Source organism: Lemur catta, chromosome 15, assembly GCF_020740605.2.
Source record: "Lemur catta isolate mLemCat1 chromosome 15, mLemCat1.pri, whole genome shotgun sequence".
Lineage (NCBI taxonomy): Eukaryota > Metazoa > Chordata > Mammalia > Primates > Lemuridae > Lemur > Lemur catta.
Window position 1 is genome coordinate 43,704,421 of NC_059142.1, and position 18,931 is coordinate 43,723,351.

The 18,931-nt window shown below is 35.1% G+C and overlaps 1 protein-coding gene across 1 annotated transcript in view; it reads left to right on the top strand.

Moving 5' to 3' along the window:
- Positions 1-18,931, top strand: part of TANC2 (tetratricopeptide repeat, ankyrin repeat and coiled-coil containing 2) — a 289,785-nt gene that overhangs the window by 175,309 nt on the left and 95,545 nt on the right. Inside the window, exon 9 of the mRNA XM_045525947.1 lies at positions 14,070-14,195. Coding sequence (XP_045381903.1) covers positions 14,070-14,195 — 126 coding nt within the window. The remainder of the gene's footprint in view (positions 1-14,069; positions 14,196-18,931) is intronic.

Sequence of the window (18,931 nt, forward strand, 5' to 3'; positions counted from 1 at the left end):
CTCTGTATTAGCCAAGCACTCCCTCCCTGCTCATATCCTGTACCTTCAGACCAGTGCCAGAACTGAATGGACTATAGGAAGAAAGAATGAAACAACCAAGCCTTGGTTAATTTAATATTTTGCTATTAGTCTCCAAAAGTCATCAGGACTGCATTTAACTAACCACCAGTCAGTAAAAAATCCTGTGGCAACTACCAAACCATCTCCATCTAATTCCTAGGCACTTTTCCAGGCTGAGCTCAAATACCTCCTCCTTCATGAAGTTTTCCCCAATCATCATCCCCTTACTCTCCCAGCCACAAGTAATTGCTTCTTTCTCTAAACTCTCCTCGTGCTTTATATGTATTCTCTGTTTGTGTTGGCAGCAGTCTATTTTGTATTGTGTACAGCTATTATGTATATATGTTGGTCTGACTACTAGAATATAAACTTTGAGATTAAGAGCTGAGAAGACTCCAGTGGATGCTCCATAGTTGTTGGTTGAGTGAACTCATAAAGAATGTATGCATGAACCAACAAATTTATGAAATCAGCTTTAAACAAAAACAAACAATTTAGTAAATCTAATAATAATTTTTTTCATTCTGTTATAGGGTATATAGACTGTGTAAACAACCTTTATCATCATTTGCTAACAACTGACAATATGTATTTTTCAGTGATAGACCAGAAACCTTTTATTCAACTAGAAGTGTAATTGTGTTGAAAAGGGGAAAAAAAAAAAGGCATCCAGAATCATTTGGCCCAAGCCACCCCTCAGCTATACATATCGTAGATAGTGTTAGCTGTGCGTAGGAAGAGAAACTGTTTTAGACTTTGTGGAAAAGTTTCATGATGTATTTCATATGACTTCATAAATTGCATGGAGAGTCAAAAATTTGTAAAAATTCCATGAGGGGAACATTGCTAATTAGCTGTACTGATCTTAGATAACAAGGAGTCTAGAAGGATTTGAAAGAGACAAAAAAACTGAAATTTGCTCTTCCATTTTTGTTTTGTTTATTCTTAAGTTTTTATAATATGCATTTAGCCAGACTGTCATCATCAGTGTGGTACATAGACAGTGCCCAGTAATAAATTGGTTATCTGCATGAGATCCCTCATTTCCAGAACTTAATTTTTGTTGTGGTGGTGAAGTTTCTTTTTTTTTTTTTTTTTTGAAACAGAGTCTCACTTTGTTGCCCTGGCTAGAGTGAGTGCCGTGGCGTCAGCCTAGCTCACAGCAACCTCAAACTCCTGGGCTTAAGCGATCCTACTGCCTCAGCCTCCCGAGTAGCTGGGACTACAGGCATGTGCCACCATGCCCGGCTAATTTTTTTTCTATATATATTTTTTTAGTTGTCCAGATAATTTATTTCTATTTTTTAGTAGAGACGGGGTCTCGCTCAGGCTGGTCTCGAACTCCTGACCTCAAGCGATCCACCCGCCTCGGCCTCCCAGAGTGCTAGGATTACAGGCATGAGCCACTGCGCCCGGCCTGAAGTTTCTTAATGTGTTTGTTCTAATCTTATCTTGTCCTCCTTTTAGTTTACTGAAAAGATTATAAAATACTTTGCCCTTCTTGGGCAGAAATAGCTGGAGATTCATTATTTCACCCTATAAAAATGCTAACCATGTGGCTTACAAAATGATGTCTAAGACTCTTATACTAATTAGCCAGATATGCTTTTCCTCTCCCTGACTCTAAAGCTTTCTAACACTATTGCTTTCAAAAAATTAGCATAAGACAACAGGCAGAAGTATCAACAAATCACCAATTATTTCTCTAACTTTACTAGATATTGAAGAAGTTCTGCAACTTTATTGCAGAGAATGGAACTCAGGTTTCTATGCCAGATATTTTAATCACCAGGTAACATATCATTTGAAATATGGTTTTTTTCCCAAAAGGCTTTACAAAGCAAGCAACATTTTATCAGATAAAGAGCACTTTCTTCCATTAACATTGGTTATAAGACTGTTGTTTAGAATTTCATCCTGTAAAAGCTGGTATTCTAGTTAGTAAAATCTTTTAAATTGCAGTCAACTTTTAGGGAACTGCCATCCAGTTTGTGAATTTTTCAGGCATCTAAACTTCTACCTCTCATAATGTAATTTTTTACTAACTGCCATTTAGCAACTTGACTACTTATAGGCGTCAACATAATTATGGCTACAGTTGTACTTTAGTAAGTTTCTACATATCCATTAGAACAGTGATTAAAACAGATAATAGCAAATGTTAAGATAATGACTTGTAGAGAAAACTACAGGAGGAAATTCTAATTGATATGCATTGTTGTTATTTGTAACATGCTCAGCTACAATGTGGTAAATGCAGTAATTTATAAAGCACTGTAGGAACACAGAGGAGGAAGCATCTAAGTGCAAAGGGAGACAGTGGAGTAGAGAGGAATAGAAAACATCATAGAAAAGAACAAGTAAGAATTCACCAAGACTAATGGGAAAGAGGAAGGAAGCACCAAGAAGTTCATGAACTTGGCACATTATTAGTATTATTTCTGCATGACTAGAACCTGAGGTACATGGAACGCATGGTAGAAGATGACATATTGAAAGGTAATACCAAGAACCAAGAGTAGCCTGAGAGATTTTCCTCTTTTCTACTTAAAAAAAATTATTAGTTTTAAATACAGAGAGATACAAAAAAGAAAGCAAAACAAAATATAAGCCTTCATTTCCTTCCACAGTGGTCCCTGCTGACATATCCTAGAAATTAAAGATTCACATATATTACATAATATATATAAATCAGATAAAAGTTCAAATTCCAACAAAAAATACAAAAGGAAAAGTAAAAGCCACTCTCTTTGCTTTACATAGTACCTCTCTCCAAAGGTTAATACATTTTATGATTCTCTAAAATACATAAATATGTAATATCTGTATGATATGTATAATACATGATATATAATCATATATGCCTATACAGTTGCCCTCTGTGCCCATGGTTGAGGAACCGCAGATACAGAGGGGCCTACTAAAAGGGACTTGAGCATCTGCAGATTGGTATCTGAGCAGGGGTTCTAGAACCAATCCCCCACATATACCAAGGGATGACTAAATATAATTATAATGTATGTAAGAGACATGCGAGTCAAAAAATCAATAGGATTTATACAAGAGAAATGAAAGCGTATATTCTTACAGATAAATCTGCTTTGATCATTTGTATACATCTTTGTAACAGCCAAAACTGCAAATATCCCAAGTGTTCATCAGTAGGTGAATAGATAAATTATAGTATATTCATACGATGGAGTACTACTCAGCAATAAAAAGATACGAATTATTGATATCACAACAACACGTATGAATCTGTCTAAAAGAAGCCAGATAAAAAATGCATACTATATGATTACATTTATATAAAATCCTAGAAAATGCAAACTAATCTATAGGCACAGACTGCCTCTCTTGTAATACATCCATCTGTATGTACAGGTATCACTTCTTTGTGTTTCCGTATGGGAATTGGGGCTTAGGGAACTGGCACTAATATTGATCCTCTGGCTACTGCTACTGCTCGGAGTAATAAACTGTTTTTCATCTCTGATCCAGAAGTTTCATGACAATGAGATACCTACCACCATACCCTTGCCCACAAAATTAGAAGGACTGACAATGCCAAGTGCTGGCAAGGAGGTGAAGCAATTGAAATATCATACATTGATGGTGGGAGTATGTTAATAAATTAAACTACCACTCTGGAAAGCTGTTTGGCAAGGTCTATTAAAGGTATATAAAGCTATATATGCATGTTATATAACACCTAGCAATTTCACTCCTAGGTGGAATGCCCATGAAAAATAAGTGCTTATGTTCATCAGAAGACAAGTATAAAAATGTTTATATGTTTTTTCATAATACCTAAAATTTGGAAGCCACTCAAATGTCCAACAGAAGACTTGATAAATAAGTTGTATATAGCAGTTCAAAAGAATGTACTGTTATAGGCAACATTGTGGATACATTTCACAGTAATGATTGAATATAAGTTAGACCCAAAAGAGTGCATACTATTAATATGAAGTATGTACATTTATATAAAGTTCAGAAAAGCAAACAAAGCTATCACACTTCTATGATGATAGAACTAAAGTAGTGGTTACCTTTGATGGGACTATTGGCTAAGGGCCTTTCTATATCTTGATCTGAATGGTGGTTACATGGATGTATACATACAAGAGACTTCCGAAAGTCTATGGAAAATAGAATGAAAAGATAGCAATAAAATATATAAACTTAGACTGTGCACAGTGGCTCACACCTGTACTCCCAGCTTTTTGGGGGGCTGAGGTGGGAGGAGGGCTTGAGCCCAGGAGTTCAAGACCAGCCTAAGCAACATAATGATACCCTGTCTCTATAAAAAATTTATAATGTTGCTTAAAAATAGCTTAACAACTGCAACAAATGTATAATTTATTTAAAGTGCTCCATTTTATTGAGAGTATAAGCCTAAATTTACCAAGTTGTTTAACCTTCACCATAAATCAGTTTTGGAACATTTTCATCACTTCATTAAGATTCCTATCTCTGTTTAATGTTAATCCCATTCCCTCTCCCAGTCCCAGGCAACTAATCTACTTTCTGACTCCATAGATTTATATTTTCTGGACATTTCATATAAATGGAGTCATACAACATGTCATCTCTTGTGTCTGGCTTCTTTTACTTAGCATAATATTTTTGAGGTTTATATATGACATAGCATGTATCAGTAGTTTTTTCCTTTTTATTGCAAGTAGCATTCCATTGTATGCCTATGCCACATTTTATCTGTTCATTCACCCATTGATGGTCATTTAGGTTGTTTCCAATTTGGGGCTATTGTGAATAGTGCTCCTGTGAACATTTATGTGCAAGTGTTTGGAGAGACATACGTTTTCATTTCTCTTAGATAGATACATAGGAGTAGAATTGCTGGATCATTTGGTAACTTTATCTTGAACTTTTTAAGAAACTACCAAACTGTTTTCCAAAGTGGCTGTACCATTTTATAATCCCACTAGCAATGTATGAGAGTTCTTGTTTCTCCACATCCCCTCCACCATGTTATTATCTTATTTTTTTTATTATAGTCATTCTAGCAGTTGTGAAGTGCTATCTTATTGTGGTTTTAATTTGCATCTTCCTAATGACTAATAATTTTAAGTTTATTTTGTGTACTTATTAGTTATTCATATATGTTTTTAGTGAAATATCTATTCAGACTTTTGCACATTTTTTTATTGGGTTGTTTTCTTCTTGAGTTTCAAGAATTTGTTCTGTATTCTGGATGTAAGTTGTATCAGACATGTGTTTGCAAATATTTTCTTCCAGTCTGTTGTTTGTCTCTTCATTTTCTTATTGGTGTATTGTGAAGCACAAAAATTTTGTATTTTGATGATGTCAGTTTATCAAATTTTTTGGTGTCATTTTTTCTTTATCTTTTTAATATAAAATATACTATTTATATCAAGTATTATAAACAGTAATTTCTCCATGTTTTTGGAGTATATTTAACTCAGATATCAGAAAATACTTCCTGTACACACTTAAATGTTTTCTCCCTCTTTTCCCTCTCCTTCCCCTCCCTCACATTAAAAAAAAAATTATTACCCTAAATTGTTGTTACTATAGACCTTAGTTGTTGATAGTTTTTTACCTACCATGGTTGTCATCCCATAATGTCAGCAGAACTCTTTAGATTCTTAAGCAGCAATGATCATGTTTCTTTAAAGAAAGGGTAAAAGGTAAATGTACTACCAGAGGTCAGTTAGCTCTGTCCTGGAGAGGAGGATTTTATACTGTTGGAGTAGTACATGTTAACTGTATTGAACAAAATACATCATCAGAAAATTATTTCTTGTCAGTGTTGAACATGATACAAACAGACCTACCGTTCCCTACAGGGCAAGTTATAGGTCATAGAATGGTTTACATTAGGTTGTTCTCTGTATCTGGAAACCACAGTTTCATTGTGCTTACGAAGAAGCCGGAAAGTAAGCTATAAACCAATGACTCAGTAATTTTCAAAATTTAGTAGGTTGTAAGTTGAAAATGTTTTCAGAATTCAGAGAAATAAAATTACTTTCACAGGGAATTACACTGGTGAATGTATAATGTATGTAAATATTTGATAAAACCACAACCTCTGGTAGCTTAAATGATGAGATATGTAAATAACTTTTAAATTAAATTTTCTTAGTTGAGAATGGTCTCTTCTTTTTAACTCTAGATATATATGTTTTCCTCTACTTTCTAATACATACAAAGAAGTGGTTCCCCAAGCTGAGGAAAATCAAATATTCAAATCTCTTTGGTGAACAGGAATAATTGAGGTTTTCAAATATGAAATGAATTTGAAATAGGAAAAAAATCCAGTATATTTGTGCTTATCAAGTCGTTCTAAGCATCTGAACATCGGGGGCAGAGTAGGGGTGGGGATGATGAATGCCAGTAATAAAAGGCTTTGTTCAAATCTAACTTTTAAATTTCCCTTCGTTTTTAAACTTAGTCTCCATCTGAGTAATATAATTATTTGTTTTAGAGACCAGATAATGTTGTGAAAAATACCAATTTGCATCGCTTTTAAAAACCTGGGGGAATAGTTGCTTAAATGTTGCTTGACATGTTACGCTTTTCCCCACTTTGGGAAGAGAATCACCTTCTTTTGCCTGAACTCCTTGGCATCTTTACAGGATCACATCTTCTGACATGACAGGAAATTGTCAAGGGATTACTTAAAATTCTTGAGGCTGCCACTAGACTGAACTCTAAAGAATAAAACTGTTGATATTGTTCTATAAGACCAAGACCCTTGATTTTACAAAGAATGGAAAGGACTTGCGGCTTTTATGACACTTTTATTGCAGGAAGAATGGAGTCAGCACATATGCAAATGTTTATCGTGAATTATTTTTAAAAATATATTTTCTGAGTTTTTAACTCACTTGTGACAAATAGAAGAAATGCATATAATGAAAAATTTTAAATAATCATGTATTAATATATTTTATTAATTATTAAAATAGGGTTCTGATTAATATAAGTATAAATATATTGGTCAAATAAACTCAGCTGTATACTTTTTAAAATATAAAGACTTAAACAAGTGAAGTCTATAGTTAGATGTACCAATTAAAAGCTCCGTGTTCTACATATGAAGATACTACATTTGGTGAAAACAAAACCTTTTTAACTCAAATGACAAAGTGATTAAGGTTGAGTTTTGGCAGTCTGCAGCATTAAGGCTTGGGTTTTTCTGAAGTAGCTCAGCTTTCTGAGTATAAACTTAGATGTTTATGTACCTTTAAATTAAAATTCTAAAATATGATAAAAATTATGTATTTTCTTGTTTTCAAAATGTAAATTGCTATTGCATATTTGTTTTTAAGCCTTTGTGTTGGAAGGAAGCAGAAGATCCTTGTGGACTTGTGGTTTCATGGCAGAAATTATCAGAGAGTAGGCTGTTTATGGTCATTCTTGATGCCTTAAAGTGAGATTGGCAAGGAACTGGAGGGATGTGGGAAGCAGGAAATGTTTGCTTGCAACAGCTGTCGTCAGTGCTTTGTGTGAGAATGAAGGGTCTATCAGGGAAGTATACAAACAACAGAGGTCAGTTAAAATATAAACTTCTCACCATCTACTTATTAATGCTTGGAGCTGCACATTTTCCTAAGAAAAGGATCTTAAGATTCAGGTAAATGCAGAATGGGAATCTAGGGGAATTTAAATGAATCCAATCAGAAACTGTAATGCAGAGTTTACCAAAAAATCAAAAATGGACTTTTTAACAGTCAGAATGTTGGCTTTATATATCAAGGGTATAAGGACAGCAGAGTGGCTTCTTGCCCAGGCAGTAGCAAAGATAAAATGTCATTCCAGGCTCCCTGCTCAGGTCAGCCAGAATGACAATTATGCTGCTATAATCTGTTTGCATTACTGGTAATTGATACAAGAAGAAACAATTCAAACTGGCTTCTAAACTCAATATAGAGTTGTCTCTGAAATGCTTTATGCCAAATGTTGTCTGTTGGATTTTTTTCTTCCCATTTGTAGTGTATCTAAATTATTTTAACTTTAAAAAAGCATGTCATTTAAATGCTCTATATGTCAGTGATCCTCAGCTGTTATAATCTGATAAAAATCTCCAAAAATAATATGCTCCTTTTTCCTCTTCTCTCTTCCTTCTCTAAAAACAAATCTTTTTAACAACAAATTTTGTGGATTTACTTTTTAAAGCTTTTTCTTTTTACATAAAAATTTTCACTGTAGATTTGTTTTTCTTTTTTCTCAATTCACTTGAACTCACCTAATTATTATGTGGAAAGTGTTCACTAAATATTATAGTATTAGTTTAATCTGACAGAATTATCTCAAAAACTTTTGCCGGTACAATTTCACAGTAACAGTAGTATTAATACTATAAGATAGGAATATGTGTGTCCCTATAGAGCTGTCATTGTTGTTTGCAGGGGATGATGACATACAAGGCCTTGTTGCTATAGCTACCACCTTCAAAATAACCCAGTAAGACAAAAGTTAATTTGTTATTTGTTCATTGTTTAAATGTATCTAAAACATGAACTGTACATATAGTACAATCATTCATTCATTAGACAAGTATTTATTGAGCATATACCATATGCCAGGCACTGTTCAAAGTGCTTAAGCATCGTCAATAAACAAATATTCTCACCCTCATGAAGCTTACATTCTAGTTGAGAAAAGTAAAATAAACATAATCAATAAATAATTTGTATAGTATGCTAGAAGATGGCATGTGCTATGGAAAAAAGTAAAAGAGGGATCAGCAGTATCTGAAGGAAGATAATGTGAACATCATTGAAGCCAAGCAATTATTGTAGTTATGTCTATTAAGCATTAAGCAAGCAAGGCAATGAGGAAGATGAGGATAGGGCCAGATAGATTAAATCTAAGTAGGACTAGTCTGGAATTCAGTTCTACGCTGAGCATTATATGCGGGGCATTCTGATTTACGTGGAAGGGATAAGAGTGATCAAAGATGAATCAGGTATTCCCTCTTGCCCTCAAAAACCTACCACAATCAATGAGGGAAGACATATAAACAACTAGTTGAAAAAACAAGTTCTAAATAGCAGTATATGAAAGGGAGAAGCAATTAATTCTGACTAGGAAATTGATCAGAGAAGCAAAGAGAGTGTAGCCTAAGCAGAGTTTTGACAAAGGGAAAGATAAGTTTGACACAGTATGACAAAGACTTTTTCTCTGAAAATTACTTGCAAATGGAAAGATTCAAGTGACTATGAGGAAGAATACAACTAGGTACAACTAGTAGAACAAAGGGCAGTGGCCAACAGAATTTTGGGTCTCCTGGCTGATTTTTCCAATATTTGTCTCATATACCTTTAAATATTAATATATTAGAAGGGACAAAAATTTAGAAAATGATAAATCAGAGAGAAACTGAAAATAGAATTAATGAGAATAGTTCTTTAATAAGAAAAAAAAGTCGTAGAAAAATGATTTTGTATTATTTGATAAAGAAAATAGTGGTAGGGTGGAACTGCAAATTAGTACAACCTCTACGGAGAACATGTGGAGATTCCTCAAAGAAGTAAATGTAGACCTACCATCAAATCCAGCAATTCCACTGCTGGGTATCTACCCAAAGGATAAGAAGTCATTTTATAAAAAAGACTCCTATACTCAAATGTTTATCACAGCACAATTCACAGTTGCAAAGATGTGGAACCAACCTAAGTGTCCATCAATTCATGAGGGGATAAAGAAAATGTGGGGTGTGTGTGTGTGTGTGTGTGTGTGGATACACACACACACACACACACACACACACACACACACCATGGAGTACTACTCAGCCATAAAAAGGAATGAAATAATGTCATTTGCAGCAACCTGGATGGGACTAGAGATCATTTTCCTAAATGAAGTATATCAAGAATGGAAAACCAAACACCGTATATTCTCACTAATAAATGGGAACTAAATGATGGGTACACAGGGGCAAAAAGAGATATAAAGGACATTGGAAACCTGGGAGGGGAAGTGTGGGAAGGAAAACTTATCTATTGGGTACAGGAACACTATTCTAGCAGCGGACACACCAAAAGCCCTGACTTCCATATAACAAAAACATTTGTTACCCCTTTAATATTTTGAAATAAAAAATTAAAAAAGAAAATAGTGATAGATTCAGAGACCAAAAAAAGAAGATATTAATTGCTAAAACAAGAAAAAGAATGAATGTTTTAACAAATTCAGATAACACCAACCATAATTTTATTGCAGTCACTGATTAAAGCCATAGTTCCCCATTTACTGAATCAGGGCTCCAGAATGTTTGTGCTTTATATTGAATATCACTGCTTTTCCTTAGTTTAGTTTACCTGTGAATATTTGGATTTGTGAAAGAATGAACTATTCATGCAGCTTAATAATGGCAATATTTTCTTTTTCTTCTAATGTCATCTGGCTGAAATTTTAAAATATATTTACCATATTTCTTGGTTTTGTGAAGTAAAGTGATAAAAAGCTGCTGTAGAATACATATAGATTAGAACCTCTATTTTTAAGAAAACTGGGATATACTAATACAGAGGATTCATATAATGACTAATGTTTTGTAACTATTTGGTAAAATTTAGAGAATATTTGTGTTCAGAATATCAAGGAAGGGAAGGGAGATGATACAAAGTTAAGGAAACATTTGTGCTCAGAATATCCTAATATTGCACTAATATGGGAGGGGCTGAAAATTACCCATAGGAATTTTTACCAAGGAAATAGGGATCTTCCAAGCATCTTTCCAGGCAAGAAGCCTATGAATTTCTCTTTATTTGTAGAATGTCTTCATTGTTACACTTTCTGATTTTTTTGTTTCCCCCAGGAAAAATCGGGTCCCTATGGCAGGGGATAAGAAAATCCCTTTGGCAAGGGATAAGAAAATATAGGAAATAGAAAATAATAGAATATAGAAATAAAAGGATACATAGAGACAAAAGTACAATTTTATAAAGTATAGATTGTATAAAGTTGGGGGAATCAGGAGATCTCCAGCATTCCCGTGAGCTGTGAGGCCACAAGTAAAGTTCCACATCAGTATTTATCAGTACAGTGATCAGTTGCCCCAGGGGTAACGGATTTACATAACAGGTAGTTCATTTTAGGTTAAAAGTCTCCCAAAAAGTTTCTACAGATCCCTTAATTAACTCTATCTTAATGAGTAAATGGTTACAAAATCTTTCGAAGACAAACTTCTAAGTTCTAAGATAAAACTATCACTTAGCAGAAAGGCTAAACAGATATAATGGCTCTATATTTCTTTATCTGGTTTTTTGTTGATTGAGACAGGTAGTCAGGAGTGAAGCAGGAACTGTCCCTTAGGCTAATTGCTTTTAGCTGCAGGTGTCTCTCTGTCGGGTGGGCACTCTTTGATCAGTTCTCATCCCATGGCCTCATACCAAGCTTTGTCGTACAGAAGCAGGCACAAGCCGACAGGTTTGAGACACAGTGTTGCCTTGGAAAGCTACTACTGACCAGTGAGATGCCCTCCTGAGGCGAGGCAGCTTTTGATATGTGAACTAACACGTTCACATATTCCTTCAGGGAAAAGCCCTGCAAAACTCCTGAAATCATTTCTGTCTCTATAGGGCAACAATTCTATAGAGCAACATCTCTATAGGGCAGCAGTTTCCCTTTAAAATAAAAAACATTATTCAAGAAAAGCATGTTGCACATTACCTGGCACATTTTGAGTGTTTAATAAATAAATGTTCATTTCTTTTAGTTCCTTTCTTTTTACTGTATTAGTACATTTTTTAAAGGGTTATTTTTGGCCAGGTATAGTGGCTTATCCCTGTTATCCCAGCACTGTGGGAGGCCAAGGTGGGAGGATCACTTGAGGACAGGAGTTCGAGACCAGCCTGGGCAACATAGAGAGACCCCCCCCCACCTCTACAAAAATTTTTTTTAAATTAGTCAGGCGTCATGGCACATGCTTGTAGTCCCAGCTACTCAGGAGGCTGGGGCAGAAGGATTGCTTGAGCCCAGGAGTTTGAGGCTGCAGTGAGCAATGATCAGATTGCTGCACTGCAGCCTGATTGACAGAGCAAGACCCCATCTCTTAAAAAAAAAAAAACAAAAAAACAGTGGAGGTGGGGCTTTTTAAATTTTGGGGGGGTATAAACAGAAGATGCATCTGTACCATTAAGAGAAAGAATGGGTAGCAGGTAGGGAAGTAGAGAAAACTGTATTACTTTTTTTTTTTTTTTTGGAGACAGTCTTGCTCTTTTGCTCTGGCTAGAGTGCTGTGGTGTCAGCCTAGCTCACAGCAACCTCGAATTCCTGGGCTTAAGCAATCCTTCTGCCTCAGCCTGCCGAGTAGCTGGGACTACAGGCATGTGCCACTATGCCTGGCTCATTTTTTCTATATATTTTTAGTTGTCCAGATAATTTCTTTCTATTTTTAGTAGAGACGGGGTCTCAGTCTTGCTCAGGCTGGTCTCAAACTCCTGAACTCAAAAACAATCCAACCATCTCGGCTTCCCAAGGGCTAGGATTAGAGGCGTGAGCCACCGCGCCCGGCCAAAACTGTATTACTAATAACAGAATTGACCAAAGATGAAATAGCATGTCTCAGGAGATACTGTGTTCCCACCATTAGGCATGTTCAAGCATAAGCTATGCAGCTACCTCTAAAGAGAGAAAAGAGTTGAGCATTAGGCAGGTATCAGATGGAATAACTTTTAAGTCCTAATTTCATTCTTATAATTTTAATAAAACGTTCTCTTGAATGCTGTCTGCTACATTCTTTAGTAAAATGTTTGCTCACTCATCTTTTCTGTAGTCTGATTAGAAACCATGATAAAATTATTGTTATGATACTGTGCTGACATTCTTATTAACAATTGTGTTATATTTGTTGAATGAATAAATGAACAACTTAACAAATGAATATCACTACTCAAGGTCAATCACCATAATCAACTTATATATAAGGTTGGAAACAAGTTTATTTACTGTTAGCATGCTTGCTTCTTTATGCTGAGAGAATTCTAGCCTGTCTCCTCTTCCTGTTTTGTCTCTTAGTTTCTATTAAAAAAACTCACTTATAATCAACTATTAGGCAAAGTAGCACATATCCATGATGGCCAAATTGGATTATAAAGTCTTCGAGGCAGATGACTATGTAATCTCAACACATTATATAATTTCTCACATACAGGAATACACCCCAGGTACTTGGTAGCAAATCATCTGAGGCCCAGCAGCCACAAAAAAATAATCTTAGGGGCTGGGCATGGTGGCTTACACCTATAATCCCAGCAATTTGGGAGGATGAGGCAGGAGAATCACTTGAGGCCAAGGATTAGAGACTAGCCTGAGTAACATAGCAAGATTCCATCTCTAAAAAAAAAAAAAAATTTTTTTTAATTAGCCAGGCGTGGTGGCACTTGCCTGTAGCTACTCAGGAGACTGAGATGGGAGAATGGCTTGAACCCGGGAGTTTGAGGCTGCAATGAGCTATGATCACACCACTGCACTCTGGCCTGAGCAACAGAGCAAGACCTTGTCTCTCAAAAAAAAAAAAAAAAGAAAGAAAGAAAAAAAGAAACTTCTCTTTTGTTATTGTTGCTGTCGTTGCAGCTTTCATGATTCAGGCATTCAGAAGCAAAATGGCATTTTAAGCTGTTGGACTGGCAGTTTATTTGTTTTTCATTTTTAATCTCAAATAATCTTTAACATTGTCTGTCACTTTTATGAAGTGAGGTTTTACATTTGTTAAGTTTGCTTGTTTCTGTGTTTGAATAGGAAATATTGTATTTCTCTGTTTAAGGTTATAGAACCTCTTAGCAAATACAAATTTATAATGTGCTGTCTTAAAGTAGCAGGTGAACTGAAGGCTTAATATTTTTTTAAAAGCCATTTATTTGATTTTTTAAAGACATAAAATATATTACATACATTATATATTATACATTGCATTTTGTGCTGGAGTAAGTTTCCAAAGTTTGAGAGATACAGACTCCCTGAAGTTTTCTAAACTAAGATATTCTAACTAAACTTTTCTTTCTTGTCAGCTACCAGCTCTGCCCACTTGGAGGACCTTGCTTACCTGGATGAGCAGAGACATACACCTTTGAGAACTTCTCTTCGAATGCCAAGACAGAGTATGGGCGGTGCTCGCACACAGCAGGATTTAAGAGGTTAGAATCACAGGAGAGCTTTAGGGATGCCCAGGAACAGATGGAAATGGGAAAAAGCCAGAAAGTTCCTTTGTTTCCTATTTCCAAACTTACTTAAGCCTCCCTTAAGAAGTGAGATGATCCATTTCAGCAAGGAACACATTCGTTTCTGCTATGTCTAGAAGAGAAAAATAAACACAAATACATTGTACTCCTCATTGAAAGGCATTATAATTACCAACAGTTGTGGAAGCATTGATTCCCTGAAATTCTGAAAGAAATGTAAAGGGCTGGTGGTGATGGGGGAAATAACCTTTTTTAAGATCCTGGGTTTCAGAAGTGACTGTTGACCAACTTCAGCCCTAGCCATATTGTAGGCAAACTGTGCTGATGGTAAAGTACAGGTTGAGCATCCCTAATAGGGAAATCTGAAATGCTCCAAAATCCAAAAGTTTTCGAGCACCAACATGACACCACAAATGAGGGGTCACACCTGACAGTCAAAACACAATCAAAACTTTGCTTCATGCACGAAAGTATTAAAAGTATTATATAAAATTACATTCAGGCTATGAAACATAAGTGAATTTCGTGTTTAGACTTGGGTTCCATCCCCAAGATATCTTATTATTTATATGAAATATTCACAAATCCAAAACAATCTGAAATTCAAAACACTTCTGGTCCAAAGCATTATGATAAGGGATACTCAAACTGTATTTTGCTAGGTAATTTCTCTCATTTCCATTCTAGTGGCTCTTTCTAGTAACATGCAGTACTTTTATTTTCTTGGAGTTTCAGAAAACGCCTATGGTCCTATCCTGGCAAAATCCATACAACTTATCCTTTATCCACTCAGGCACCTGTTTCTTTGTGGCATGCTACATGCTTCTATGAGCTGGCACCTGATCTTTTCAAAGATTTTCATTTTGTTTTAAAGATATTCTAGTTGAAGGGCCTGTTACTGGTATCTCTGTGCCTCTTGTTTGCTCAAAATGAACCAAACTATCTCTGATAGCTTTAACAGATAGTCTGCTTTCTCTAATATCTAGCAATCCATATTTCTACTCATCAAGTACTTTTTTTTTATTTTATAGGTTCTATCCTTCTTTCTTTTGCTGTCCTCCTCCCCCCTTGTCCTATGCTCTACCCTAAGCGGTATAGTACCACATGCATAATTCCCACAGGAAGGAATTTATACATGTCTACTGTCCATTATAGACATCATTATGCTCACAGTTTTTCAATGATAGCTAAGCAAATAGGAGCATAAAAAGATTGATTGTATTGTAACAATTACCATACCTCCCATCAACAATAGTTGATATCCTCAGTCATACTTTTAGTCCTCAATCCTTTTGTCCATCCTGCTTGTCATTTCTTTAGTTTGCCATATATCAGTTGCTTGGTATATGCAACTGTGTATTTACAGTCCAGAAAATGGAATTATGTCAAACACTAGTTTAGATTGATTATATTCAAAGACTGGATAAATTTAATCAAAAGACCAAATAATTGATTTGTGCCAGGACCAGAATGCACAGCCAAAATAAAGAAGAATGATGCTGAGCACAGTGGCTCACCTGTATTCCCAGCACCTTGGGAGGCCAAGGCAGGAAGATCGGTTGAGGCCAGGGGGTTAGGGCCAGCCTGGGCAATATAGTGACACTGTCTCAAAAAAAAAAAGAGCAGCTAGGCATGATGGTGTGTGCCTATGGTCCCATCTACTCAGGAGACTGAGGTGGAAGGATTACTTGAGCCCAGGAGTTTGAGGCTGCAATGAGCTGTGGTTGTGTCACTGCACTCCAGCCTGGGTGACAGTGCAAGACCCTGTCTCAAAAAAAAAAAAAGATTGACCAGAACTACAGATCTATATGGACCTTTAGATTTGATTGAAAATCTGCCACATTGGCATCATCTTTCATCTCATCACTGAAAAACATGCTGACATTATTGATTTTATTTTTGCTTTGTTCATCATTGAACTATAGATATTATACCATATAGAAAACAAAATTAATTGACAGATTTCAGCTGTGTAATTTTAGGGGCTACTTCATGTTTAGTTCTAGTGCTATGTGATAGCCCTTACCTGCTTCTAGTATCTAAAGATTTAGTGAGGTGTTTGACAGATACATCCTGGTGAGCTTGGTGATTACACACAGACACCAGTTCTATCTAGAATACAATAAAGATCTTTTCCATTGTCTTACACTTAAGCCTAAACATTCAGTAAGACAACAAAGGTACATCTAAAGATTTTTCCAAAGAATACCTAAGTCTTTAGGAAGCCCTCTGCCTGAATAATGCATTTCTATCAATACTAAATTATTATCCCTTGTAAATAGTGTCTCAACTGTTTACATTAATACTTAAAGCTGGAGTTTGTCCAGTGATGAAGGTGCTATGACATTAGTGTTTTAGTTCCTTGAAGTTATTATTTTTCATAACTTTGCTTTTAGCAGTCTAAATGGTTAGAAAATGCCATCCAGGTGGATGCATTGATTCATAGAAACAGAGTGTTTACTTAGCAGTATTTTGTACTTCTAATATTAGCATACTTTAATTTAGAACTTAGAGGCCCTGGACGATAATTTTGCCTCAAAATGTAACATATTATCTTGATCCCTGTTTATAGATGAATTGTATGGCTTGTGATATGACGTAAAACACATTGTCAAGAAAAGAAAGCAAACTTGGACAAATAGACTTTCCTTATGTTTCTATAGACCTGCTTGGCAAGCCTTTATAATTTGTGATTATTATATCCAAAACATTGTAGATTCCTTAGAAAAAGAATCAGATGTGTTTTCCTGGCATAATTTTAAAAAAACATGTCACATCTTACTTTCTAATTTTATTTAAAGGAATATACAAATTGTGATCATCTTTCATTTTTACATATTTTTCTTCTGAAATTATGATTGAAGTAAAACTACTTTACCCCCCAAAAAGTGATAAAGTGATTGAAAACTTTTTTTAGTGTGGATTAAGGCATATTTTTTCACTTTAGAGTAGAGGTATATCTTTCTACATTTTAAAGTATTACTCCAACAGATTCTATGAAATAGCTCTTTAATCACAATGCTAGTTTTAAATGAGCCTGGGTCTTTTATGGTAGTTAATGGTCATGTACGCTATAGTGTATGGGTACTAAGTTTATTGACTATGTCCAAGTATAGGGACTGTCTTAAATAATATACGGATGTACATCTAAAGAGCATTTGAGGTGGTAAGCATTTATTGGGAGTTCCATATAGGCAGAGTCTTGTACTATTCTGTTAAGAGCAGTGTTTCTCAAACTTTTTGGTCGTAGGACCCCTTTATACTCTTAAAAAATTATTGAGGACCCTAAAAGGCTTTTATTTATATAAGTTGAATTGATACTTACCATATTAGAAATTAAAATTAGTATGTTAAATTTATGTTAAAAGGCAAATAACCATTTAGTATTATAAAAATAGTTTTGACTTTGCAAATCCCCAGAACATATCATGAGAAACCCCCAGGAATCCCCAAATCACACATTAAAAACCACTGGTTTAGAGGATACTGTTGTTAATTTAAGTTTTATGCCTCAAGGACCATATAGTCTGTTTATAGAAATGCAAAACAATTATAGTTCAAGAGCTGGTTAGAACCATGAACATGGTTAACAAGCATAATTCATTTAACAATTGCCTTAATAGTAACTGCAATTGTTTGATCATAATAGCAGTCTTTTAACTGCTGAAGCAGAAGTTTGGGGGGTAACATATGAGCTAGAATTTAGATCTTCAAGTGAGATATTAACATTTGCTTCATTAGCAAAAAGTCCTTTTTTTGACTTTTCATGACAGCTGCTTTGAACAACTGCTCTACCAAAATTGATGTTTCCAGAAACCCAGCCCAACAATGGGGAGAAGGTCACATAAGTGCATTGTCCAAGATCCCATTGCAGCAAGTTAGTAGATTCCTAGCTGTTAGCCATCCAAGAGCTTGAGCTTTAATGTTAGAATAGTTACAAAAGGGTTGTGTGCTAGTGCAGAATATATAGCTGGCTATATACTCTTACCCACAAATACCTTTTCTGGTCCCAAAGCTTAATGTCTTTGATGGATATTAATTTGAATTAATTTAACCTTATTAAAGTTCTTAAGGTTTTAAAATTATTTAAGAGTTCATATTTTTTAAATTTAGTCACTAGTATGTTAATGTGGAGTTAGGCTAGAAATTATCTGCCTGAAACCTTTCCTTCTTTCTAGCCATCTTAATGAAATTTCTCATTCCACAGAGAAAGACAGAAACTAGTTTGCTGCCTCTTAAAAGGAAGGAAGAGTTAGTTATTTTTTATGGATAAATGTAATAAATCATATGGCAGAACAAAGGGTACCAGTGGGAGTTAAAATACACAAAGCAAATTCTAGTATGGTAACTTTGAATAGTAGCTACTTGGGGTAAATTAACAACAACTTATTAATGATAAGACCCTAACCTGTTTGATGTTAAATTATAATCACACTGTTCTGCTTGAAGAGATTACACGTTACTAATTAAAACTTCATTTCTTAATATATGTTGGTTTTCTTAGGACTTTTACTAAATCCCATTACATAAAAGGCCATTCAGAGATTTCATGTTTAGTTATTAGCTCCTTTAATAGACACTAGGTTGGAGGGCATATGTGCAAATGATAGTCTGATTCGTTGGAAGAATTTATGTGAAATTGGCCCTGCTACAGTTAACTTGGCTTTGTCAAAACAGTGAATTTAATTTTT